We start from the raw sequence: 26951 nt of genomic DNA on the forward strand, positions 1-26951 counted from the left end.
TTTCCTTTTTTTTAAAACTTCCCCCCCCTCGCCAAAGCAAAACATTCTGGAAATGGTGAAACACTAAAGAAAAAAAAGATTCCTAGGCACCCAGAGAATTTTACAACACACTAAATGAGCTGCTATAGCTTACAGTGAGATTGCTCTGCAGCAAAGCCTGTCATGTAATTCACTGGCAGCAAATTAGAGCCCCATTAAATAGATTTTTGTGGTGATTTTTCAAGCGGAGGAGAAGGGAGAGGGAAAAGAGACAATGCAGGAACACAACCCCCCCCCCCCCCAAAAAAAAAGTACTTACATCCACAGAGCACTCAAAAATGGTGTCATCCAGCAAGACGACTTTGCAGTACATGTTTCTGTGTCTTTTTACTGCTCTCTGGGCAGCTTTCAAATCCTTCTCAGCTTTGGTCTCTGGAGTCTCTTGTTTTGGCTCTGGTTTGGCTCCTTCTTCCTTGGCTTCCCCTCCTTCCTTGCCCCCGAGCTCTCTGCTGTCTGGCTCCTGCTCGTCCCTTCTCTCCTCCTGTGCAGGCTGAAACCCCCCACACCCCAACACCCAAGTTGCAATTTAGACATGTCAGGCAACAAAAATACCATAAATCAGATGAAACAAGCACTGTAGGGCTGGAATCTCGGCCCTAAAATGAAGTACCTGACTTAAATGTGTAACCTGGGACCTGGCACAGCAGCTTGTGTGAGCAAGGGAATGAGGTTAATTTTTAAAGCCCTTCTAGTCATTTTCATGTCTCACAGAATGGTTTGTGTTGGAAGGGACCTTAAAGATCATCTAGTTCCAATCCATCTAGTGTGGATTTAATAAAGGATGCAATAAAAAAGGAAAAAGGGTTGGTGAGCCAAATCAGGGCAGATTACATCATGCAAATCCATCTGTCTTAACGGCAGCACCTTCAGGACTAGGCAGGTTTCCCCCTTGTGGGTCAGACACCCAGGGCACCCAATGCCACCCAGGACAAAGGGATTTCCTCCAGCCCTCAGCATGGCAGTGGTGGCATCAAAAAGGGGGGGGGTCACACTGAGATGTCACCTCCCTCCGAGCAGCCCTCTGCCACCAAAGAGGGCCAGCAGCCTTCACCCCACCCTCCCTTTGCCTACTGAAGCACTTTGCAAGCCAGCTGAAATCACTAAAAGAGCAGAAGGAGATGCAGTGTGGGGACAGGAGCAGGAAGGAGGGCGGGTGGTTGTTTCTTTTCCCACTGCAGGTTAAATGAGTTCACAGCCCTGCTGAGTGGTGGATGTGGCTGGATGCAGCAGGAGCAAGCAGAGGAAGAGCAAAACCCAGCCCTTTCAGCCCATCACCTCTCATGAAATCACACCCAGGCACAAGTGCACGGAGGTATTTAAAAAAAAAAACAACAAACAACTAAATGATGGCCACAAGCTGCTGACTTCTCTTTCAGCAGGGCCGGGACAATCGGGAGCAGGGAATCAGTCAAAGCTGGTAATGCCCGTGGGTCAGCAGTTATCAGACAGGCAGCCCTTGGGAAATGCTTTCATGGCAGAAATATCTGCCGAGTGTCACAGCTCAAAAAACTACTGACGTTGATCTAAAAGAAGAACTCAAAAAAAAACCACAAACCAAAACCCCAACAAACCCACCCCAAAAAACAAATGCTTTGTCTGAACCGACCAGCCTGTGGGGAAGGGAGGCTGTGGGTGCACAGACCCACACCCAGAAATAGCTAATTAAAGTGAAATGGAGAAAGAAATCATGTATTTCCTCTTGAAGACACGATTTCTGGGCTGAAATTGCATGAAAATGTCCAGCTTCCCCCATTCTGCTCATCCCAGCCCTCACAGGCAGAAAACAGGAGCAGAGATGGTCCCGTGGTTTTCACAGGCTCAAGAACTCAGGGAAAGAAAGAAAGAAAAAGGTGTTACCTGCCACCTCCTCTACACCTTTGTAATTTTAAGGAGGAGGATTTACGGGTACTGCCTGGAACTGGGAATGCTCTCCTTTGTAAAGTATTGCTCAAAAAAGTCAGGTGAAACCTGGAGTTTGCATACTTGTAACAAGCACCTCTCTGGAGCCCACTCAAAACGTGAAGGCAACAGGGCAAGTAATCCAGACTTCACCACAGAAGGTGCTGTGGCTCCAGCCACACACAGAGGCTGGTTGGTTTTTAAGAAATCTGCATTTCAGGAAAAGGGGCACGAGGTTTTCTCTAATTCTGGGAAGCTGCACTAGTAACAGCAGAGCTGCAGTTACCCGAGGAGTAAGAGAGGGCACCTGAAACCTCCAAATCAATAACCAGCTGCAGATCTGTGAAGGTCTCCCTGTGGGTCTCCCAGCCTCAGTTTCTACCACACTTGAAAACCCCTTAAATCTGGCATGAAAAATTACTCTGGCTGTACAGAGCAGACATTAGACAGTGACCAGGAGCTGGGCTCAGCCCACGTGCTGGGCAGAAATCCCTGTCTACGTGATGCATAAGCAAAAAATATTTGTATTTGGCAGGCTCAGCACCAGCCTGGACTGAGCAGATGACCAAGCTGTGAAATGCCTGTGCTTCTTGAGGCTGAAGGAGCCCTCTCCCAAATCCATGTCTTCTTGCAATCCCCACCTCATACCACTGACCTGCCTTTCTCCTGCACACCAAGGACATCCCAACAAGCAGCAACTCTGTCATGAATTATGAATCTGAACCCTGGTTTTGATGTGACTTCCCATGCCCCAGCAGAGGAAAAAGTCAGCGCGGGGCAATTTAAGTTTTGTTGTGAAGTGTGAGCACAAGTTCAGGAGCAGGTACTTTGCAGAACACTGTGATAGAGGAATGTAAGAGTGGGAAGCAGATGATAATAGGAATGTTTTTCGGTTGGAAGGGACCTTAAAGATCATCCAGTCCCAAGCCCCTGCATGGGCAGGGACACCTCCCACCAGCCCAGGCTGCTCCAAGCCCCATCCAACCTGCCCTTCAACACTGCCAGGGATGGGGCAGCCACAGCTTCCCTGGGCAACCTGGGCCAGGCTCTCACCACCCTCACACCCAAGAATTTCCTCCTCATCTCCAACCTCCATCTCCCCTCTGCCAGTTTTAATCCATCCCCCTTGTCCTCTCCCTCCCTGCCCTTGTCCCAAGCCCCTCCCCAGCTTTCCTGGAGCCCCTTCAGGCACTGGAAGGTGCTCTAGGGTCTCACACGGAGCTGACTAAGCTCTTTTCAGCATCTCATGATTTACTCTGGTCACGCTTACCATCCTAGGACATGAAGTTTTTATAGTTTTTGTCTAAATAGACACATTTCCAAGACCACAAGGTAGCACCCCACCCAGAGCAGGGCATCTTACTTGTGTTTCTGCACTGCTCAAGGAATGCAGATCTAGCGATGGGTCGGTTTTCAGCTCAGGCTCAGGAGCTGCAATTGGGGCTTTCACCAGGACGTCCTCATCAGGGCTGGCTCCTAACCCCGGGTCCTTCTGGTCACCTCCTGCCTCTTTAGTAGCATCAGTGTCTTTGTCCTCTTCGGACACCTGAGACTTGGGCCTCCTGAGAAAGGATGAGAAGAGGCGGGAGAGGCCGCGGCCCTCGGAGGTGCGTCGCTCCTTCTTGCTCTGCTCCTCGTGCGTGGGTGTGTCGCCGTTGGAGGCCTTTTGCTTCTGCCCCTCCGACCTCTGCTGAGCCCCTTCCTCGAGGGAAGCCTCTTGCTTTTGTGCTTCAGCAGCTCCTTCCTCCTCCTTGGCTTGCTGCTGCCCCGAGCTGTCGGCGTCCGCCGCTGGGCTCTTCTCTGTCGTCATGTTGATGCTGCAAGAGGTGCACAGAAGGTCTCAGCCAAGAGCTTCTCAAGATTTAAGTCTGCTGTTCAGCTATTCAAACCAATCCACAAGCACAGACACACCACGCTCCCCAGTCACACCACCCTGTCCTGCTGACTCCAGCCTACAAAGTCATTAAGTACAAACAAATCACTCGTTTTGTTAAGGTTTGCTTTGGTAGAAACATCTCTGCTGACATCTGCCATCCCACCATTTGGAGGACACTGACTCCAGACTGCTCAATGCCCTGGCACCAGGTCTGTAGCCTGGCAAAAGCCAATGATGGAAACATCGAAATAAGACTAGGGAAAGGGGAGGAGATGGCAGGAGGTCTTGCTCCACAGGGCTCTCCTGAGGTACTCTGCTCCTCAAGGTCCCCGTTCCCCTCCAGCAGCACTGGCTGTGGGAGCAGAGCAGATGAGGATCACAGAATCATTCAGGTTGGAAAAAGACTTTTAAGATCCTCTGAGTCCAACTGCATGTGGACCAGTCAACCTTTCTACTACCAAGCCACACCAAAACCCCAGAGAGCCCACGCTGGCTTGCAGTGTTTCAGCATCCTTCTCCACCACTGCAACTGGAAGAGAAACCTGTGACTTGAGAGTCAAAAATTGCACAGCCACAACAAATTTAACAGCTGCTCACTTCTAAATGTCCCTGAAAGAGCCCACAGATCCTCACCACGAACTTAAAAGGGGGATATTGAAACATGATGAACCCCACTGATGCTCTGACACGTGGGACTAGTCAGCGCTGACCAACTAGAGAAGATGCTGAGCAGAATAAAGGTCCAGTGAAGCAGAGCAGCCTTCAGGATTCACAAAACCTTTGCACTGCACATTGGAAACATGTAAAATGAAAAGGTTCCAAACAACCCCCACAGAGGGGAGCAGATTTCTTCAGAGCCTGTGCTGTTAGGCTGATGCAATGTTTATTTCAACTTTAGCCTGGGCTGTTGACACAAAAAGATGGAAATCACATGAGAAGAATATCTATTTAAAGGTATAAAGAGGACCCAAAATAATCATGCTTTAGAGGGGATAGAACTAATCTTTGCACGTTGCATCACATGTATCTGCAGCAATAAATTGCCACTGCTTACACAGAGCAAATAGCCCATAATCCAATATCCCTCCCAATCCCCCCAGCCCAAGCCTCAGCATACAAACATTTGCTCAAAAGACACACCCTCAAAATGAAGCCACATTTCAAGATGTCACCCTCCAATGTGTTCTTGAACTCGACAACTTTAATTTCACTCATCCTGATTGCCAGAATAACTAGAGTGCTTGAAGAAGGAAAGCCCTCCTTGCTTTCCCAAGTGCTCTTCCCCTGTGGGTCATGCCAAAGCTTCGTATTGTTCTTAAAGCTGTGGGGGAAACAAAGCAGCACTACAGACCCTCACTGACTTTGCTTCCCCAGCAATGCAAATTTCCAGGGTTCACAAGGTTTTATGTTCAATTTTAGGTTTTTCAGGTGTTGTTTTGTTTGGCTGTTTTTTGCAGAAAGATCTTTCTAAAAGCAGGGATGGAAACCCACAGGGTCTGTGCTCCCACCAGAGGGATTCAGAGCTGTGTCAGATTTGGGACAGGCTCTCTGGACTCTTTGAAACACCTTCAGTTGGGCTGAGCCCCACCAGCCAGCTTTGGGGATGAGCTGTAGGGTCCATTTTTAGCCTGGTCCCCTGCAGAAACCAGGTTCACCCACCATCTTCCCTCGGCGAGCTGCTCTGGGCTCCTCCAAACCCATCAGAGAAGTGGAGGCCACTGAACAGCAGGTTTCCACTTGCACTGAGAAAAGGGGGATCCGAGCAGCCAGCCTGGATGTATCCACAGGCACTGGATGCAATGGGGACACCACAAGGCAAAGAAGAAGCCAAACCCAGACACAGCAAAGCTCCGAGCTAGAGAGATGTGCAGAAAACCACACTGCATCCCTCCTCCTCCCTGGGTGCTTTGCAGGGGACAAGACAGGAGCCCTGCAGGAGTTTGTTTTTGCAGGATGATCACAGAGTGGGCTCTGCATGAAAGCTGCACAATCCAAGGAATGGCCACAGCAGATCCATGCAGCACCCAGCTGGCTGCCACCACCCTCCAGGAGGGGACAGCTTTGTGCCAGCTGCTCACTGCAGGGGGGACAGCAAAAATCATCCCCAAAGCAAGTTAAACCCAACCACAGAAAAGAGCTCCTAGCACAAGGGTTTGCTGGCCACAGGGCTCACAGCTCTCAGTGAGAACTTGGGAGCTGCAACTAGCAGCAAGTGAGCAGGGTGTGGGCTGGCTGCCAGATCACAGGGGCAGAATTGAGGTTAAGTGCTGGTTTAGCAGGGCCAGAGCAGGATTACAGCGTGAGCAGGGCCTGTGGTTTGGTTCTGAAGAGGCTGTGTGCTCCCGGGGGGGTGACAGGGCTGTGATGGGTCTGCAGATGGCAGCAGGAGGGTGACCTGCCCCTGCAGCTCTTGGTGCTGTCCCTCTTCCCCCCCACAGGTCCCTGCTGGGGATGCTGCTGGTCCTGTGAGCAACACATGTCTGCAGAGCCACCCCAGCCTGTTCACAGAATCCCTCTGACTGGAAAAGAAATTTAAGATCATCGAGTCCAACCATAACCAAACTCTACCAACCACTAACCAACTCTACCAAGTACAGTGCTTAAGCCACGTCCCTCAGCACCACATCTACACATCTCTTAAACACCTCCAGGGATGGAGATTCAACCACCTCCCTGAGCAGCCTGGGCCAGAGTTTAATGATCCTTTCAGTGAAGAAATTGTTTCCAATATATCACCTAGTTCATAGTATCTCATGCTCTTAACAGCTCTCCAAGAGCTCCTGGAGATGCTACAGGGTGGTGCAAGGGGGAACAAACTACATTTGGCCAAATGCTCATCACCCCACAATGCAGGACAGCCTCAGCATAGCCAACCCCCAGGGTGAAGCTCCTGATGCCCCAACACACACCAAGCAGGATGGACACGTTGCAAGACCAGCCCACCACGACCACTAGACATGTTGAGCTCCCTTTTGCACCAGCTGCCAGAGCAGTCTGCTTTGGAGCTGCTTCCCACTGTGTTTGTTTAGAATGGAGACATTTGTGAGAATCATTACCAAAACACAGACTGGATGCACATCCCTCCCTTAGAAACACGAGGGCAGAACCCAGGCTCCTGCAATCCCAACGGCAGGGAGGGCACAGCCAAGGAGCAGCTCTTATCAGCCAGGGTAAAACAAGAGGGACGGGCCCCAAACAACCATTTCCTCTGGACATAGTTGTCTCTCTTTAAATACCAACATTTCTGGAACACAAAATGTCTACTGGTTTGCATTTCAAAGCCACAGACATGACCCGTCCCTGCGCAGGAAGGTGGGTCTGGTTGGAGATGAGCAAACATCTCCGTGTCTTTCCTCCATCCCCCGGGAATCATCCTGGCCAGATCCCATAAGCAGGGTTGGGGATGTGGAGATGGGCACGTAGGAGCCCTTCCCTTCCCAGTAAACATTTCAGAGCAGCAGTCAGCACCAGGAACTCCTGGGGTGCAGGCAAACCCCTCGCTGCAAAACCTGCACATGCTTCTCGGCTGCAGGGACTCACAGCCGGTCCCCTCCCTTTGAAGCTTTATGCTCAGAAACGGTTTCCTGAGCTCTCGACTGAAAGCTGAGAGATTCATAAGCAAGGAACTTAACTGAGAGGCCAGGTTATTTAAGAAAAAAGCACCTTTGCTGCACGGAAGTGTTTGCTAAGCAGTGTTTTGTTTCCACCCCACAGCAGAGGCGACACAAAGAGCGAGGTTCCTGCTCCGCTGCTCTTCAACCTATTATTTGGAGAAAGCACTGCCCACAGCCAAACCACAAACACTAGTTTGGTTTTTTAATTCAATTTTCTTTCCTCACTATTCCAGAAGGCAACTCTGAAGGGCCTGCAGGTGCCTCGGGAGCTCCCTGGACACTGGAGGATACTCTGCTCTTGCAGGAGCACCCAAGCAGTGCTGCTCAGCTCCTGCTCTGAGCTGCCACGCTGGGAAGTGCCAGGTTTGGGGGGTTTCTTTTTGGTAGAGGATGAGGGTTTGATGCCAGACAGCCTGTAAAAGGCAAGTCTTCACAAGTTTAGTGTAGAGAAGGCGTTTAAAGTTACAGAAAGAAGCAAATCACAGTAAAATTTAGGTATGATCCCACATAGAGATCCCCAAGTAAAAAAAAAAAAAGTAATCAGAAAAGAGTTCAAGGGTGTATTTATATTTAAGCTTAGGAACATCTTATTCCAGAAAAGAAGACTTTAGGAACAGGAAGCAATCCAGAAAAAAGGTAATTAAACACACCCAGTGCAGCCTGGGGAGAGAAGACAAACAGACTTCTTCACCTCAGGGAGACCCACACCCCTGGTCGACCTCCCCACCAGCAGCATCCCCCTTTACCTGCACCAATCAGACCCCTTAAGAGGACTTGGACCTCCCGGTGTCCCACAGCCCCAGCAGGAACCTCAGTGTTTTGGTGAGGAAGGGGAAGCCCCCCACACCTCTTCCTAAAAGGTATCAGCAACTCTCAACAGCAAACCAGCACGTGGGCTCCTTGTGGACCTGCTGTCCCCTGCCCAGCAGACCCTCCAGCCAGCCCAACACCCCGAGACCCCAGACTCAGGGCCCACCCCTGTGTCTGTCCAAGGACATGGCTGTCGGGAGCACCCGACATATCTGCAGGCTCATTGTCACCTCTACACCCACCCTGCTTCTCTCCATCCAAAACCTCTAAACAAAATAAGACTTGAGACTTCAAAGCAGAGCAAGGGCTCATTCCTCACCCTGTCCCTAACACCCATGGGATGATCCAACACTAATTAACATCTGGTGAAGACCCCAAAAATCAGTTCCAACCCTGCATCATCCCCCAGGCTCCGCTCTTGTAGACTTTGAAACCACCCTCCAAGTCAAGCCAATCTCCTTCTCCAGCACATGCACCACAATTTATCTAAAAATCCAGATTTTGGAGTAGCAGCTCAACAGATCCCACCGGCTCCCCGTCAAGAAAGCCTGGAGGGTGCTGAATTACTCACTCTCCTGGCAGACTGTCATTAAGTGATGGTGTGTTAGTTGTCTGGAAATGAAGATGTTGCTGGTTTGGATTGTTTCCTGACAAGCTACAGGGGCTCAAAGAAAACACTAATATTTAGATTTGCACCTAACACTGTCTCCTACCTGTCAGCATGCTCCAGTCTCTCTTATTCAGGCATACAAATAAGTATATGAACAATAAAACCTAACTTATCCCTGCTTCCAAGCCTGGAAAAACAATTCATGGCTCGTGCCACAACTGATTTTAACTCCCTGTGTTTTAGCCTTGCAGAGAGAGAAGAAAAAGGATGGTTCAAGGGGAAGGTTCATTTCTCAGAAACAGAAACCGTTTCGCTGCGATGCCCAACGCCAGATAAAGGCAATGGCACTGCTGGAACAAACTGTCTTGACCCTCCTACCCAAAAACATGTGGCTTCACCAAAAAAGCAAGAGCTGGAGACAACGGTAAGAGTGAAAATTCTGCTAAAAATAGGCAAAAAACAAATAGTTTCAGCAACAGCGTGTCTTGCTGTTAAAAATGTGTTCCTTCCCATTGCATCATGTGTGTGAAAAGCACACAATTCACCAGGGAAACCACAGAGAACATTGCTCTGAGACAGAGAGCACGGGCTGGAAATGCAGTTTTTTTCAAGACCTGCTGCATGTGCAACAAAACCTGGGTCTGGAGGTGGGAGTGGAGGAAACTGCCACGGCCACAAACAGGACTCGCCCCAGTTACGTGTCCTACACGTGATTTTCACCACAGTTAGAAAAAAACACAGCAGAGAGCTGCTTGCTTGGGTTCTTTCAAACAAAGAAACTCAAAAGCAATAAAACAAGCTTCTCAATAAGAAACTCAAACAACTTGAATACGCTGTAAAGCACCAGAACCTTTGGAAATGTGTTTCATGTATTTTATTAGCAGGATAATTGGTGCTCGGGTTTTACAACCACTGCTTGAATTAACCTGCATCACCTTTTTTGTGCTGAGACTTTGGGTCCTGAACAAAAAGCTCAGCTGGCAACACTGCCTTGTCAGAGGGTACCAGGAGACTCCAGGAGGAAAGGGGGGGGGAGAATGAAACCACACAACACAGATGGCACATTACAACCACCCGGATTTAATTCTCACTAGACCAGCCCTTGTAATCTACTGTATGCCAGCAGCACCCTGCCCCTCTTTCATCTTCTGATATTGTGCAGCTTTCCTATTTAAATGAGGGCAAAAAATAGTAAGTCACCATCTGCTGAAAGCAAATCATTGATGTCAAATTGAGGACTGGGCTTATAAAATGACCTGACTAAATGGAGCAGTAAGTGCATTACAACCAAAGGGAGCCAGGAGCTCCTCCCCCTGTATCCTCAGAAATCCTCCTGGATGCTACAGAATTCCTGATGCAGGGATTGGTGGGTTTTGCTTGTTGGTGAGGCACTGCAATTTAAATGAAAACATGGACCTGCCACTGGAGTCTTGTCCTCAGCAATGGGTTTGCTGCCCGGCAGGGACCTTTTAAGAAAACTCACTTGAACTTGGAGCAGTTGGGCCCAGAACAGAGCTATGGGAAAGGTGCATGAAGCAAATAAAGCTGCTCAGACTACCCCTTTTCCTGCTGCAATGCAGAGGAGGGTCAGTAGTTTGCTACAAATAGTCAGAAAACAACCAGTTTAATACAAGTGTTGCTTGTATCCCGCAGGGAGGCAGCGGAAGCGACTCTGAGGGCTCCCTCCCCTTGTTTCACCAGAGCTCAGAGCAAAACCAACATCATCTCCCCTGGAATGCAAAGTGCCTGCCAAAGCTTCCCCAGGTCTCCAAAACCACCCAATGGCCCCAAACCCCTGCAGAGAAAAGAGGCATCCACAGCCAAGCCCTCCCGTGCAGGAGGAGCCGGTATCTGCCCGGCCTCACCGAGGGAGAGACCCCCAGCACCCATCCCACCCCACGAGCAGCTCCAGCACCTGTGCTTGGGAGATAGCATCCCCGGGGGCTTCTCCGTCCAAGGAGGCAGGGAGGGTGGGCAGCCCAGCATGCATGACGTGAGGCAGGAGACAGAAATCTGTGCAGTAAAAAGCAACGAGGGTGCAGCGAGCGAGGGGCACCTCGCCACGAGCGAGCGAAGCCAAGGACAGGCAGCCAAGCCTGCAGCCCTGCAGGTCACTCCATCACAACTGCTTCCTGGCTCACAGAATCACAGAATTGTCACGGCTGGAAAAGACCTCTAAGCTCACCCACTCCAACTGTCCACCCAGGAGGAAAAAAAAACACAACAAAACAAGGAAGAAAAAAACCTGCAACAAACACCACCTCCCGTGCCCTCAGTGCCACATCTACAGGGTTTTCGAGCACCTCCAGGGATGATGGTGACTCCACCACCTCCCAGGGCAGCCTGTTCCAGTTCCTGACCACTCTTCCAGTAATTAAACTCTTTCTAATACCCAGTCTAAACCTCCCCTAACGCAACTTCAGGCCATTTCCTCCGGTCCTGTTGTTACTCCCTTGAGAGAAGAGCCCAACTCCCACCTCCTTACAGGTAGTTGTAGAGGGTGATGAGGTCTCCCCTCAGCCTCCTGAAAACTAAACATCCCCAGTTCCCTCAGCTTCTCCTCATAGGAGTTGCCCTCTAGGCCCTTCACCAGCTTGGCTGCTCTTCTCTGGACTCACTCCAGCCATCCACTGCAGAGCCCACTTTGCTCTGAAAGAACACCTAAGGTGACAATGACAGCAAAACAGATGAGAACACCTGCACCACGTGTGACAACAGCCTCCCTCCTCCAGCAGCACGCTGCTCTCTAAAGCAACAGTTCAACAGAAATAAGCAATAGATCTCAATCAACCAAGCAGGAGGATTTTTGCCATGCATCATTCATACGGGTGGGTTTTTTTCCCCCCAGCCTGATGAGTTTACTCACAGGGTGCCTCACTGACACTCCAGGTTTAACATAACAGGGCTCATTTTCCTCCCTTCCACTTATTCAAGCCAAGGGGTCTAAAGCACTTTTTGCTTTTGTTGTTTCTCCCTTTGGTTGTTTCCGAACCAAAGCCATAATTAGAACCCGAGAGGGACCTGCACACTCCTTTGATGAGGAGCTGCCTGCTGGATAAACACCACCCTGCAGACACACACACACGGGCACCTGCCACGTCCCAGAGCCAGTGGGATGATTGATGCCTCTTCCCAGGCTCCATCCCCTGTTCCTGGGATGTTGGGAGCACTGGCAGCTCCAGCTCACGGGGTGTCCTGCTGCTGCCATCATGCTTGATTTGTCATTATGGGGCTTCAAGACAATCTGCATCCATCCCACTGCCCCGAATGCATCTGCCACACCCCAGCACCACACCCCAAATTCGTTAGAAATAACCCATCGTGGCAGCTGTTTTACATTGTTAGCTGGAGCCAGGCTGGGAGAGCTGGGGTGTTCAGCCTGGAGAAGAGAAGGCTCCAGGGAGACCTTAGAGCACCTTCCAGGGCCTGAAGGGGCTCCAGGAAAGCTGGGGAGGGGCTTGGGACAAGGGCAGGGAGGGAGAGGACAAGGGGGGATGGATTAAAACTGGCAGAGGGGAGATGGAGGTTGGACATGAGGAGGAAATTCTTGGGTGTGAGGGTGGTGAGAGCCTGGCCCAGGTAGCCCAGGGAAGCTGTGGCTGCCCCATCCCTGGCAGTGTTGAAGGGCAGGTTGGATGGGGCTTGGAGCAGCCTGGGCTGGTGGGAGGTGTCCCTGCCCATGCAGGGGGTTGGGACTGGATGATCCTTAAGGTCCCTTCCAGCCCAAACCATTCTATGACTCTATGAATGACCTTCACAGTCACCACCAACAAGCTCTGAACATTGCACTTTTAAAGCACCGAGGGGTGCTGGGAGGCACTGGTCAGCTGCAGATTATCCTACTAAATTCCTCAATTCTTGGTTTTCCTCACAGGACATCCAGGCCCCAGCCCCCTACACCTGCAGAGGAAGGGCTGGAGAAGCTGAAGATCTCCTCAGCACCCCTCAGCTGGAACAACCCAGCCCCACCATGGCTGCTGGCTCTGGAGACAAGACTGGGATGACTATAAAAGCTTTGACAAGCCCAGGAGGAATGAGTCAGGCAGCAGGGAGGTTTGTCAAGGTGAGTTTCACTGGGTGGGTACACACCACCACAGGTATTGTCCTCACAGCAGAAGCAGCTGCACCTGCTCCAGAGCAAGGGGAGGGCCCAGTCTCAGGAAACTGCCCCTCTTCGGCATTTTCCCTTCTCCAAAGTCTCCTCTTCTCCTTCTGGCATCACATGCAGAAAGACCAGGACACTGAGAACCTCGTGAAGGAGGAGAAATCTGTTCCCACCACAAACCTCCAGCTGCGTGCTCCCAGTATCACAGAAGGAACCCAAACCGTAACCATTTAAACACCCACGACCATGCAGCTGCAGAAACCACCAAGAGATAAAGTCCCCCAACAAAAACAGAAGAGGCTGCAGAAGCACAAGCCCCCTCGGAGGTGGCTGCAGCTCCCCCAGGCACACAGCCATGGGGACCCCCAGGAGCTGCTGACCTTGCCTCAAGTCCAGGAACAGCAAAGCATCCACCATGCACAGAAGGACAGAGCTGGGACCCTGACCCAGAAAGCTCCCCTCTGATTTACTTTTTCTTTCCCTTCTTTTTTTTTTTTTTTTGGTGTGTGTGTTTTATATAGTGCAGGTTATGAGTTATTTCAAACTCTTCACCTTTCCCAGAAAAGCATCCCATGGGGATGATCCCACTGCATACCTCTGGGCTCCTGCCTGGACATCCAGCACCACTTGAAGCCCAGATGCAACCATGCTCTTCTCAACCAGACCTGGTCCACAGGTAATCAACAGGCAGGCCCACAAACCAGTCAGTCAGCTGTGGTCTCAAATACTCATGCCCAGAGTCAGATGCTGCTTGTAAAGCCTCAAAGTGTTGACTCAGTTTGACTGGGACAAACTCAAGTGCCACCAGGTCCCCAGGAGGATGTTGCCCCAATGAATGCAGCACCAGGTGTTACAGAAGAGCACTGCACATCCCTGGCACACATTCAGACACTTGGCACCATCTCCACAAGGATGTTTCTGATGCTCAGTGACCCCAAAGTCATCCTTCCCCCTAGGGTGGCTTCACAAGTTGGAGAGCAAAGGAGAAGATGGTTCCTGGAAAATCAGAGCAGGTGTTGCAACAGCTCCTGCACAGAGGGTGTTCCTGCAGGAACCCTTCATGGATCCTGCACCCACATGGCATGGGACACCTGCCTGGAGCCAAATAAGCAACAGGAGATCATAGTGTCACCATCCTCACTGGCAGTCCCCATCCCATGTAATCCAAAAATCCCAGGCAAGGAGAAGCCCACACAGAGCTCAGCCTTCTCATACTCCCATTACACAGGACTCAGTGCCCGAGACTTGGCACAGAAGTCTGTTCCATGCATGCAGAAGCATCTCAAGGATGCCCAAAGGTCCTGCCATGTGCCCAGCACCTCACACAAGCATCTTGCTTCTGCTTCTACCCAACAAGATCCTGCACCACCATCCCAAACAGCCAAGAGCTGGTGACAGGTACCGAGATGGTGGAGACACACCAAGACACCAACCCACCACCAGGTGACAGGACCATGACCTCTCCAGACTGCATGGCTGGCAGGGGTGAAAATCTACCCATCCCCACCAGGAACAGAAACCAAATGGGAGGGAGCACAAAGCAGCAATTAAATTTCTTCTCCTCTCAGCAGCCAATTATGCACAAATTAACGACTCAGCCCTGTCACCCTCCCCAGAGCTGCTCCTTTTGGTACCCGACGTGGCTGCAGAACAACCACCCTGCCCAAGCCTTGGCCTCCCAGCCACTTCCATCAGTCTGTTTGTTTATTTTTTCCACCCAGCAGTGAAATCAGGCAGCTTTAGTTTTTAATCCCCTTAATTAGGGGTGTGCAGCAGCCTTCATTCCTTAATTACAGCCATTGCCACATCTGATGCAACACATTTGCAAACAACCATTTGAACTGGAGATGGCTTTGAATCAAAATTGCCATGGGGGGGGGGGGGCGTGTGAGAAGACACAAACCTGACTTCCTAGATGCTTTAACAAGACACACTCGTGCACAGCTCAGAAATGCAATTTTCATTAAGCAATCACCTGCTTCTTGGGCAGGATTTAAGCCCGAGGTGACCCCAGCGCTGAGCAACCGCTGCCCCGAGCAGCAGTGGGAGACTGCAACCATTACCAAGTTTGCAGAGGGAAAGTTCCCATTTCAGGCAATACTCCCCATATTGATCCCAGGGGGACAGAGGGACAGTACTTCACGGCTTAAACAGGTTATTTTGGTACTCTGCCTTTCGGGAGCTGGGTTCAGGGCGGACAACGGGCGCGCGGTTCGTTTCAGTTGCTCAGCTGTCAGGAATCCCTTTGATCCCCTGGGAGAGCAAATACCCAGTGAGCACTTTATTACCACCACTTCTGTTGCTGAACCAAAATAATTAAGCCAACACCTTCTGGCTGCCCACGGAGCCATTATAGTGTTGTCCCACAGGGTGCCTGGGCTCAGTCTTGCTTTGAATTGCTCCACTGGACTCCTGTCCTAATGCACTAATAGCCCACCAGGACACAGCAGCTGAGCTCCAGCACACAGCCTGTCCTACCAGAGATAGGAAATATTAAGCAGGATATTAAATACTGTCTTGGGGGGAAGGGAGAGCATTGATTTAAAAAATGGGAAGGAAGATAACATAGCATTGTGGTGTGGTTTTTTTTTTTCAACTACTGGAGACCTCAGTAAGCATCTGGGCCGGTCCCCACAGCTCCCTCTGCTCAGCTCCTGCATCAACCCTCCAGCTCACGGCTGCTCAAACATTTGCACGGAGGAAACGTGCACAAATGTTGCTTTCTTGAAACTACAGAAAGGAAAAGGAAGCTGCATTCACCCGCGGTACCTGCAGGGAGGGGGGAGGACACAGTTCACATGCACATTGCAAGGGCTGTTTGCTGGTACTTCCAGTTGCTGCCTTCCTTTCTGCACTGGGCTGGGATGGGGTTTGTAGGTTTGATTTCACTGATCAAACCTGGTGTGTTTTAGACAGGCTGAGAGAGCTGGGGTGTTCAGCCTGGAGAAGAGAAGGCTCCAGGGAGACCTTAGAGCACCTTCCAGGGCCTGAAGGGGCTGCAGGAAAGCTGGGGAGGGACTTGGGACAAGGGCAGGGAGGGAGAGGACAAGGGGGATGGGTTAAAACTGGAAGAGGGGAGATGGAGGTTGGAGATGAGGAGGAAATTCTTAGGTGTGAGGGTGGTGAGAGCCTGGCCCAGGTTGCCCAGGGAAGCTGTGGCTGCCCCATCCCTGGCAGTGTTGAAGGGCAGGTTGGATGGGGCTTGGAGCAACCTGGGCTGGTGGGAGGAGTCCCTGCCCATGCAGGGGGGTTGGAACTAGATGATCTTTAACGTCCCTTCCAACCCAAACCATTCCAAGATTCTATGATATTTTAAAATAAATGAGCCCTGCAAGACAAAACATTTCCTTTAACAAGATAAAGCGTTGGTAGAAAAGGGAAAGCAGCTGGTTTAAATATCTCCCTATTAAAATAAACGGTAGCTGAGGCTTATGCTGCTTTCTGGATAAGCTGCTGGTCTTGTGTACACAATTTAGCATCCCATTGATAGGTATTTTCTAAGTTAGGTCCCAGAATAATCCTGACTCTATTCAAAGTGTGTGCATGTGTGTGCAGGCACACACCCCCCCAACAATGCAAAGGCCGTATGAATAACTGCATGTTTTTTTGGAGAAGCTTTGCTTATTTTTCCCTTTTTTATATTTAAATCCCAGCTGTGCAGTTGCCTCGTGCACAGCTGAAGCCTCATTGAGCCCAAGGCTGCTTCAGCCAGCTGAAAGCTCTGCAGACTCATGGGGACTCAGCGCCGCTCGGGGTTATTTTCCAAGTTCCAAAACCACCAGAAAATGAGGAATAAAACTTATTATCCTGGGGTATTTTTGGACTCCAAACCTACTGGTTCTTGCCCAGCACGCAGCAGTGAAGACTGAATGGAGAGCCCCAGCTCAAATTCTGCTGCAAAAGGGCTGCAAGTGCCCCCGTCGCAATACCAGACGAGTGAGCTCCTCTTTTCACCGTGCTGCTGACAGCAGGAGCCACACAACAATATCACTGAAACCCACATTCATTCAGCACAAGGGAATTAAATGCCACGCAAATCCTCTTTTCTGCAAGCTCTGTTGATATCATTGTTCGGGCTAAAACTGCCATGAGATGACCCTCCAAATGACGGCAGGGAGAAAGAGTGGAGAGAGCAAAAAGCAGGGGTGAGCTCACCCGGGTTCCCCGGCCAGGCGGGTCATGCCAAACTGGCTGGTTACTCCTCCAGTAAACATGGTCTTAAACCATCTCCTTTGCATTCCCTTCAGGTTCTCTTTATATATATATATATACATACACACAAACTGAAAGTAAATGGTCACCTCTTCCCCTCTATGATGAAAATGAACATGCAAAGGGGGTATGACTGGGGTTCAGCTCACCCCAAAGCACTTCCTTGCCGGTGTAAGCTGTTAGCAAAGCAACAGAAAATGAGAGCAGAAACAAGCCAGGCCAGCTCCTGAAAGCAGGTTGGTTTTTTGCAGCCCTCAGAGCGGCAAGACATGTGGTTTAAGAGTAAAAAAGAAAGGAAAGAGAGGAACAAATGCAATGTTGGTCTGCCATTTAAGACATCGGGGCACGCACACACAGTGGCCTGAGCTCGTCCCAGCTCCCCAGACTGAACAAGCTGCAAAAACTGTTCAGAAGAGAGTTAAACTCCACACCAACAACATTTCATCACCTTAGTCCTAAATGAGGGAGATACTTAAAAAATACCTGCCTTACTGGGCAGCGTCCCCCTTCCAGCACTCGGTGGAGGAGGAGAGGAGCCTGCCCCAGCTCTGGGTTTGCTTTGGAGCACAAGGACACTCACAGCACAGGCTGCTGCCGTGTGGATTTGCTGTCTCCCAGGTGTTCTACCTGCTGACATTCCAGCTGCAAGCCTGTTTGGTTTATTTAACCATGCTCCTACTCTTAAGCTACCATCCAATTACTGCTCCCAATTACTCGGCGCTCAAGAGCTGACATTAATTACAGAGTTCCCGGCGCGCGAGGCTGCTGCTGGCAGTGCTGCACAGAGTCAGAGCACTGCTTCAAACCTGCCAGCATCCAGGATCAGCCTCTCCTCTGGGAAAAGATACTCAGATTCCCAGTCTTGGTGATGGACTAACAGCCCTGAGCAAGAAGAGGAGGTCTGGAGAAACAGGAGAGAAGCAGAAGGTCATTGCAGCCTTAATGCCCAGATCTCAGCAGCCCCTGCCAGCCCCTCAGGTTCCCCTGGCATCCACTGCACTAAATAATACCTATTTTCTTCTTAGGGACTCAACAAGATGCAGCACCAATTCAGGACTGGGGACATCAACCTGGCATGAACTGCTCATATCAGAGACGTGCTTGATGGGGACATGGGGAACATGGACAACTCACACGCATCTGGGACCTCTTTGGTTGAGGACTTTGGGGCAGCAGATGTACCTTTAATATTAAATATGATTCTGCCCCTCTATTCTGCTCTGGTGAGACTGTACCTGGAATACTGTGTACAGCTCTGGAGCCAACACAGGAAGGACATGGACCAGTTGGAAAGGGTCCAGAGAAGGGCCACGGAGATGATCCAAGGGCTGGAGCAGCTCTGCTCTGGAGACAGGCTGGGAGAGTTGGGGTGTTCTGCCTGGAGAAGAGAAGGCTCCAGGGAGACCTTAGAGCACCTTCCAGTGCCTGAAGGGGCTCCAGGAAAGCTGGGGAGGGACTTGGGACAAGGGCAGGGAGGGAGAGGAAAAGGGGGATGGATTAAAACTGGAAGAGGGGAGATGGAGGTTGGACATGAGGAGGAAATTCTTGGGTGTGAACCAACCCTGGCCCAGGTTGCCCAGGGAAGCTGTGGCTGCCCCATCCCTGGCAGTGTTGAAGGGCAGGTTGGATGGGGCTTGGAGCAACCTGGGCTGGTGGGAGGTGTCCCTGCCCATGCAGGGGGTTGGAACTGGATGATCTTTAAGGTCCCTTCCAACCTTAACCATTCGATGGTTCCATGACTGTATGATTATAAGAGAGCCAATTACATCAATCAGTGGTCAGCCAGTGAGCTGCTGGTTTACAAAAGCAGTCCATTTTAAGCAGCAAAACCAGCTCCCAGTGTGGTTTAAAATAGGAAAAAGCCACACAAACATAAACACATTTGTGCCGTGAGGAATTAGGCAACGGCTGCGTCGGCTTCTCCTGTGGGTGGCAGGTACCAACACTCATTTAGAGAGAGAGAGGGAGAGATGGGTGGATCTTGGCTTTCCAATGAAACACACACATCCCCAATTACTGTGCTTCGACCAAAAAAAGACAGTCCGCCCACTGAAACACAACTGCTACATCCATTTTTCCTGGCAGTAAATGCAGAACACAGCTATGATCCCTGCAATCCTACAAAGCCATAAGGGGCCACACCAGGTACCCCACTATCAACTTTACAATCAAATATCTGCACTGCTTCGAGCTGTTTTGTTGTATTTTAATCCCATTTGCATTTTAAACAAAATATAACTCACTGCTCGGAGCAGCAAAGACAGATTTTGCTTTCAAAGAGAGCAACAAATTACAAGCCCTGCTTCCCAAAGCACCACTAAAAGAGCTCACAGCTGCCAACACCAAGAGGTCTGAATCTTTTTGTGTCTTGGAGTCAACTCTCAATTTTAAGCTTGTGCAAAGCCTGGGGAATCTCCCAGGTTGCTTTCCAGAAACCTGCCCCATCCTGAGCTCTAGTGACTCATTCCCAAACATCTCTGTCTCTGTCAGCATCTGAACTGGCTGCACCCATGAAACACCTTGTGACTAGGCAAAAACACAGTAAATGGGTGGGAAAGTAACACAATGAGGAGAGAGATTAACGCAAAAAAAAAATAAAAAGCAGACAAAAGCTGCACCAGCAATCCCCAGTTGCTGTCTTCTCTGGAGAGGAGGAACTGAGTGCTGGGCTTGGCTTACATGGGGATGTTGAGACAATGCTTGACCTCGCAGGGTGTAGCTGGCTGCATCTCTGCTCTCGTTTCATCAGCCCCAAATGCTGCTTGTTGCTCCATTAGAAAAGCTCTGATGATGGTTTCCAGCTACAGGAATACAGAGAGGCTTGTGCTCCTCTCCTTTTGTCTGTCATTTTGGAATCAGAGAATCGTTCAGGTCGGAAAAGTCCTCTATGATCTCAGAATCAATTTGGTTGGAAAAGACCTTTCAGATCATCAGGTCCAACCACTGACCCAACTCTACCAAGTCCATTGCTAAACTGTGGCCCTCAGCACCACATCTGCATGACTTTTAAACACCTCCAGGGATGGTGACTCCACCACTTCCCTGGGCAGCCTGTGCCAGGGCCTGACAACAATTTCTGTGAGGAATTTTCCTAATATCCAGAAAGTCCAATGGAAGATCTCAAAATATTACCTCATGGAGTGTTTCTGCTGAAGTGGGGGAAAAAAACTAGGCAGACCCTTGAAGTACACAGGAACAGCCTACCCACAGACCTAGAGCTTCAGAGACACACACTGCAGCTGTGGTCTACATCCTCTCCACTCCCAGCTGGAGTACGTAAAGTTTAATAAAACAGGTGGGTTTAGTTTTAAAAACAAAACAAAAACCAACAAATGTTCTTCACCTATCCCAAGGTGTTTTTCTAGTGGGAAAGAAGAAGTGCTATGAAAGTTAGAATTAAGCAAATTCTAGTTTCAGTATAACTAAGCACTACTTGTTGTTTTTTTTTTTGCCAGAGTCAGAAGTTTAAACTGTTTCCAAACAAGCACGAACTGCTGACAGTTTTTCAGTTGATTTTACAGTTAATGCAACAAAAGGGCACAGTTCTTTGTCCCACAGAACCATTACTGAATGGTTTGGGATGGAAGGGGCCTTAAAAATCATCCAGTCCCAACCCCCTGCATGGGCAGGGACACCTCCCACCAGCCCAGGTTGCTCCAAGCCCCATCCAACCTGCCCTTCAACACTGCCAGGGATGGGGCAGCCACAGCTTCCCTGGGCAACCTGGGCCAGGCTCTCACCACCCTCACAGCCAAGAATTTCCTCCTCATGTCTAAGATGTCAAATGTCTCCTTAAAATTCTGCTTTTAATTTAAAAGACCCAGGCAGGAGGTAAAGCTGCACAGGCCTTTTTACATCTACTACATGAACAATTTGCAACTGTTTGCAATGAGAAATCATCAGAAATGGTTAATGTGCAACCACTTCCACCAGCAGCATCCAGCCCAGCAAACAAAGCTAACCCTGTAATCAGGCTTGCACCTCCCCAAGCCACTGATTAGCTCTGTGCAAACCTAACGACCTACTGAACTGGCCGAGTGATTGATCTCAGGGTGCTCGCAGGTCTCCCTTCACCTGTGCTTGCAACGAAGCTAAAGCTGGCTGAGATGCAGCTCTGCACCTGCTGCAAAAAGAATAAAGTGTAAGCCTGTTGTACTTACAGGACTAGATCAGCTGCCTTTTCTGCCCTTAGCACAGCACGGATCAAAGCCAGCCTTGCCAGGGTAATAATCAGACACCACTGATGCTGGAGAGTCCAGTACAATTATAGAAAGGCATAAAGCTGCAAGGAAAGTGTTGCAGTGAAATACCAAATTTCTCTGTAATTGCAAGCCTCCCTGCTTTGCTGAAGCCATCTCTCATGGTCATTATCTAGTCCCATCCCTGCCTCTAGAGGCACAAAGGTACATAACTAAGAGATTCAGTTTCCTCCAGCTCTCCCTCTCTATTCATCATGTGGTGGGAGCACTTTTTTTAATAAACTACATCTTTACAAAAGGAGTATCTCCATTTGTCATCATCAGGTCAGACGAAGAGAGTCAATCATCATTTTTTTAAAGAAGCCAAGAGCAGCAGCTGCAGAACATGAAGCCACTAACACTGCTCCACCACACCTGAGCTGCTGTTTAGCGGGGGGTTTGCAGGAGGGGGTTGAGTGCACCTGAACACCACCAAGAGGAGGAATATTTTCTGCACTGGTGCCCCAAAACTGAGGGGATGGGAGACACCAGCATCTCCCTTCAGAAGCAAACAGAAAAGAACTTGCTACAGCAGAAGGAAAAGGGTCCTTCCTTGAGACAAATATGCTTGGACACTGCTAGTCCCTGGGGTCCTCGTTACCTTTTCTAAGGAGGGGGTGAAGCATCCCAAAGCTCCCAGCAGAGATGGGCAGCCCTGCACCAGGAGGGACCAGACACTGCTCTGCCCTCACCAGCCAACTCCAGCTTTTTCCCTTCCATTTCCCAGAGCCAGGAGGGAGCAAACAAACCAGCTACTGCCACCCATAAACAACGTGTTTTCTGAAGGCAGGGTCTAGGTCGACAGGAGGGAAATAGCAGAAGCAGCAGTTACAACAACAAGCAAAAAAACCACAAACAAACCTCAACAAGAAGTCTGAAGAAATTATTTCCTCTAATGAAACACACTGGGAAGGGTATTGAAACATGGTGAAGTCAGAAGAATCCAGCACATGGTCATTTCCCTGTGCCATGGGCAGCACACCCTTCCCACTTTGATGCATTGCTCCTCTGGGTTCCCTGCAGGTAAACCTCCTTTTCCAGGGTCATAGAATGATGGAATGGTTTGGGTTGGAAGGGACCTTAAAGATCATCTAGATCCAACCCCCCTGCATGGGCAGGGACACCTCCCATCAGCCCAGGTTGCTCCAAGCCCCATCCAACCTGCCCTTCAACACTGCCAGGGATGGGGCAGCCACAGCTTCCCTGGGCAACCTGGGCCAGGCTCTCACCACCCTCAGACATCCCATCCTCTGCAATATTAAACTACTTTTCAGAAACTCCTGAAGAACCAAGGCAGCCCATCTGTGCTGGGCAGCAAATTAACGCAGCAAACCTGTGTGTCTGCAAGAGCTTTTCCATCATGTTTAACCACCCCAGGAGGCCCAGCTGCACACGAAAATCAATAGAAAAACAACACATATTTAGCTTGCATTTTTTTCCTCCTAAATCAGTTTCTCTTCCGAGCTGTTCTCTCTCTCCAACAAAGCATGGGGTTCCTTAAACCCTTTTCACTAGAGCTTCATAAAACAAACAGCTGAAAACAGTCATTTTCTCTGCAGCTGGACTCCTCCCCAAATGTTTTCACTTTGTACCTAGATGAAAATAATTCCAGCAGCTGTACCAAGCAGCCCACACGTCGATTTTCTAGTATTGCTATTTGGGTGCTTATTCACCAAGGCTTTCACTAGCTTCTCACCACACAGACTCACTACTTTCAAGTTGGCAGTTGGAGATAAAAAAGCAGCGATATCGGCATCGGCCGCCAGCACCAACCCTGGGAGGGATGGAGGGACAAGAGGGCAGTGCCAGTCCCCCCCAGGAGGGACAGATGGAGGGACATCCTTGGGACTAGACATCCCTGAGAGGGAGGGATGGTGGGACATCCTTGGGACCAGATATCCCTGGGTTGGATGTAGGGACAGCAGCGCAGTGGCCAGCGCTCACCTCACCTGGTTTCTCACTGCTCAAATGTTAGTATTTGCTACTGAGGATCCTAAAAATGCTGTTTTCTCGCCCGGAATGTGATCCTTTCTTCCTTCAAGAAGCCTGGGAACACATTCTCTGCCTCTACCCAAGGCGTTGCAGCCCTGGAGGGTCCCATCAGCTTGTGTCTCTCATGACTTCTGTGCAGGTCGAGATGATGCCACAATCAGGATTACAAAACTGTGCATGTAGAATCCAGTATTTAAAAGACAGATGAACAGTTATTGTTTGGAGATCCAAAGGGAGTTTTTTGTCAGACTGCGAAGTGCCACCCTGAGCTGCCTCTGCACCTCTGAAAACCTGCATCTTCCCAGAAAGCCCCAGAGAATCCTACTCTCCTCTGGCCCTCACCTTAAGAGGAAAAATCAGGAATATCTGGTTGGGGTGTTTTTGTAGGGCTGTTTTATCACTTGTTTCAGGAACTGGAGGGCAGCAAGCAAGGCAGGGCTGGCAGGAGGAGAAACCTAGCTGTGGCAGCTGAAGCTGGACCTGAAAAGATGTTTATGTCCTTCCATGAACCAGCCCCTGCCCAACGATGAAGGGGTCTGAAAACTCCCCAGGAATGGTCACCAGCTGCACGTGCCTCATTTTCTGAGTGCCTGGCTTGAGGCACTGCAGGCAGCTCAGACAGGCAGAAACCAGGGCTTGAATACAAAACGTTCCACCCTGCTCCGTGTCTGAGGAACAAAACCAAAGCACTCTTGGAGGTTTCCACCACGAGTGTCCCGAGGCGCCCAGCCCCATCTCACAAGTGAATTGCAAAGCCCAGCTCAGGCTTTGGATCCATTTGCACACAGGCATCACAGATGAACCCAGGCAGGAATTATTAATCCTATTTTCAGAGTTTGAATAGTGGGACATAAACACAGCCCGGAGGTTGATACACAATGGGATGGGACTGTTCCCACTTAGCAGCAGCTTGCTCTTCTATTTAGTGATATGCAAGCCCTGGGGGGGCAGGCAAAGCCCATATGCAACCACACAGTGAGGCCACGCTGGCCTGCACTGGCACGGAAAGGTGGAGGAGATCCACACCACCTTCCACCTCCAAGCGTTTGACTCCACAATTCTACTATAAAGCCGCGTGAGCGGCTTAGTTATTTATTTAACTAAAAGCTTTTAATTATCTCTCTCACACACGCGCATTACGTGGGGTGGGGAAGGGGGGGGAATAATCAGCCTACGACCAGTGACCGGGTTCAAAGGAATTGTGTTTTTCATGGAAACAGCTAACTAGCCCAAATCTTCTGCTGCTTCCAAACCAAACCTTCACGCACAGGGCTCCATCCGCGGCGTGTTTTGCTGCGGTTACAGCTCAGGCTGACTGATCCCTGGAAGAAGGACCTCAGATCGAGCAGATGGAAGGTTCCTCCCCAAGTCAAGGCTGCAGGTTTCCTCAGGCATCCATGGAGGATGTTATTCCATGGTGGGAACCTGCCAGGACAGCTCTCCAAAAATACACGTGGCAGGGAAGGGCAATGTGATGGCCACAGCCCCAGAGCTCCCATCTCCAGAAACACACTGCAAGCACCAGCACTGCCCAGAGCTGCACCTTCCTACATCTTCCAGGCTCTGCCTCAAGAGATACATGGTCCTCTCTAAAAGCACCAGAGTTCAAGTGTCGTGCTGCTTAATAAATGACAACCCACTGCTCCAGACACTTGCTTTGAGAGGGCAGCTAAAACAAGTTGGCACAGGAGAGTGTTTAAAAAGCCCATATTGGAATAGCAGCAGGGTCTGGAGGAATGTGCTCTGGGAGACTAGGGGTGCTTGAAACACACCCCCCAAGCCCATGCAATTTCCCTCTCTGTAGAACTGCTTCATTAAAAAATATAAATAAATTAGATTCAGTTCTTTACAGAGACGAATTAAAAGTATTAAAACATGTCAGCAGCATTACACAAGCAAAAAATTCACATAAACAGCAAAGCAGTGTAAACAACTGAGTGAACGTAAAGAAACTTATAATATTAATCTGGATTAACTACAAGCCATGAACATTCCCACCTAATCCATCCGATGGACAAAGATAAATCCCTGCTATGCTGCATCCTACAGTTCCCTGCAACTTAAGGAACTGCAGCACTGATCAAAACAGCAAGTATAAGGTGAAATCTTTCTGTAGAGCTGCCTGCTTAATCTGCACAAGATTACAGCAAAAGCCAAGCACCCAGAAAGCAGAACAATCGTTGCACAAGATCCTCAAGCCCAGGGTACAATTTCCACTTGAGCTGCAAAGCTTCGTGAGGAGCTTCCCCAGAGAGACGCACGACAGCAACAAAACACAGCTCCGAGCTGGGACAATCTGAATTTCTCTGCCATTCCTTAACGCTCCTGGTAAGTTGCAGGGGGTGTGAACCGTGGCGAGGAAGAAGCAGAACTGCAGCAGAGTTTAACAACTCAAAGTTAAGATTTATAATAGGAAACTAAACCGCATCGGCGGGGCGGCTGCAGGCCCCTCAAAGACTGGGTAATTAAAGCAACACCTCTGATTCATCGCTGCTCATTACCATGAAGGTAAAAGCAGCTTCAGCAAGAAGAGCAAGTCCAGACAAACCCAGCAGAGCATGCCAATATAGCCCAGACTGAGCTCCCTGCCCCCACAGCGGGGTGGGAAGCTCCCACTCTGCCTCTCCCCCCCAGTTGGGGTTCTCTATTCCAGAGCATCCCCTGGCCAGGACACCTGAAGAGAGCCTGGAGCTCTCCTCCTCCACAGCATCCCTCAGCTGTACCAGCTGCTCAGGCTTTTTCCAAGAAATACATGAAATGTAGCAGTAAGAGACTGAAGATAAACCTGCCCTGCAGCAGAACGGGGGTGCTGCCATGGTCCCTCCCAAAATCAATGAATGGTTTGGGTTGGAAGGGACCTTAAAGATCATCTAGATCCAACCCCCTGCATGGGCAGGGACACCTCCCACCAGCCCAGGCTGCTCCAAGCCCCATCCAACCTGCCCTTCAACACTGCCAGGGATGGGGCAGCCACAAATCAAGAGGCTCCCATCAAACACCCCTCACCAGAGAATGCACCAAGGTGCTTGATGAGAAACTCCTGACCAGATGCTGAGGACACACAACCACCACACCTCCACAAACTGCCCTGAGGAGGAAGATAGATCCAGAGCTTTACTTAATCTACCCCAAAAATCCAAGATTCCTTTGAGATGCTAAATAACTCCGGGTGAAAACCCAGCAGGGAGCTGCTGCCTCCCATCAACAGACCCTTCCCTGTGGTACAATTTTCTTCCAGCACGTTACACGCCACATTCCCAACACTTTCATCCAGCCATCAACATATCAAAGCACAGGGAGCATCCCAACATCCCGTGGCTGGAAGCCTGCAAGCCATCCCGGCACAGCAACACTTTGATGGCTAATGAATGAATTTGTAAACACCCTTGCTTACTAGAGGAGCAACACATCCAGCAGCCTCCCCTCCCATCAATCCCAATATTCCCGGTAAACGAGGTGTCAGAACAGACGTCTTTTACTGCTGCCTGAAAAATCAAATGCTGGGGAGTGAAAACACCACGTCCACTCAGGCGGAGCAGACGGGCAGCACATCACC

At 50.1% G+C, this 26951-nt stretch overlaps 1 protein-coding gene across 36 annotated transcripts in view; it reads right to left on the reverse strand.

Annotated features, from left to right (window-relative positions):
- Nucleotides 1-26951, reverse strand: part of EPB41 (erythrocyte membrane protein band 4.1) — a 98950-nt gene that overhangs the window by 49181 nt on the left and 22818 nt on the right. For 34 of the 36 annotated variants that reach the window (XR_007891392.1, XM_051637764.1, XM_051637767.1 and 31 more), the window contains exons 2-3: nucleotides 3302-3755; nucleotides 299-529 (exon numbers count right to left, since the gene is read on the reverse strand). Coding sequence is in view for 35 of the 36 variants with exons in the window: in XM_051637764.1 (XP_051493724.1) it covers nucleotides 299-529; nucleotides 3302-3748 (678 nt within the window). In the remaining variant the exon portion in view is untranslated. The remainder of the gene's footprint in view (nucleotides 1-298; nucleotides 530-3301; nucleotides 3756-26951) is intronic. The other 2 variants (XM_051637785.1, XM_051637786.1) reach the window with 1 other exon arrangement.

This window comes from Apus apus, chromosome 21 (genome assembly GCF_020740795.1).
Source record: "Apus apus isolate bApuApu2 chromosome 21, bApuApu2.pri.cur, whole genome shotgun sequence".
Lineage (NCBI taxonomy): Eukaryota > Metazoa > Chordata > Aves > Apodiformes > Apodidae > Apus > Apus apus.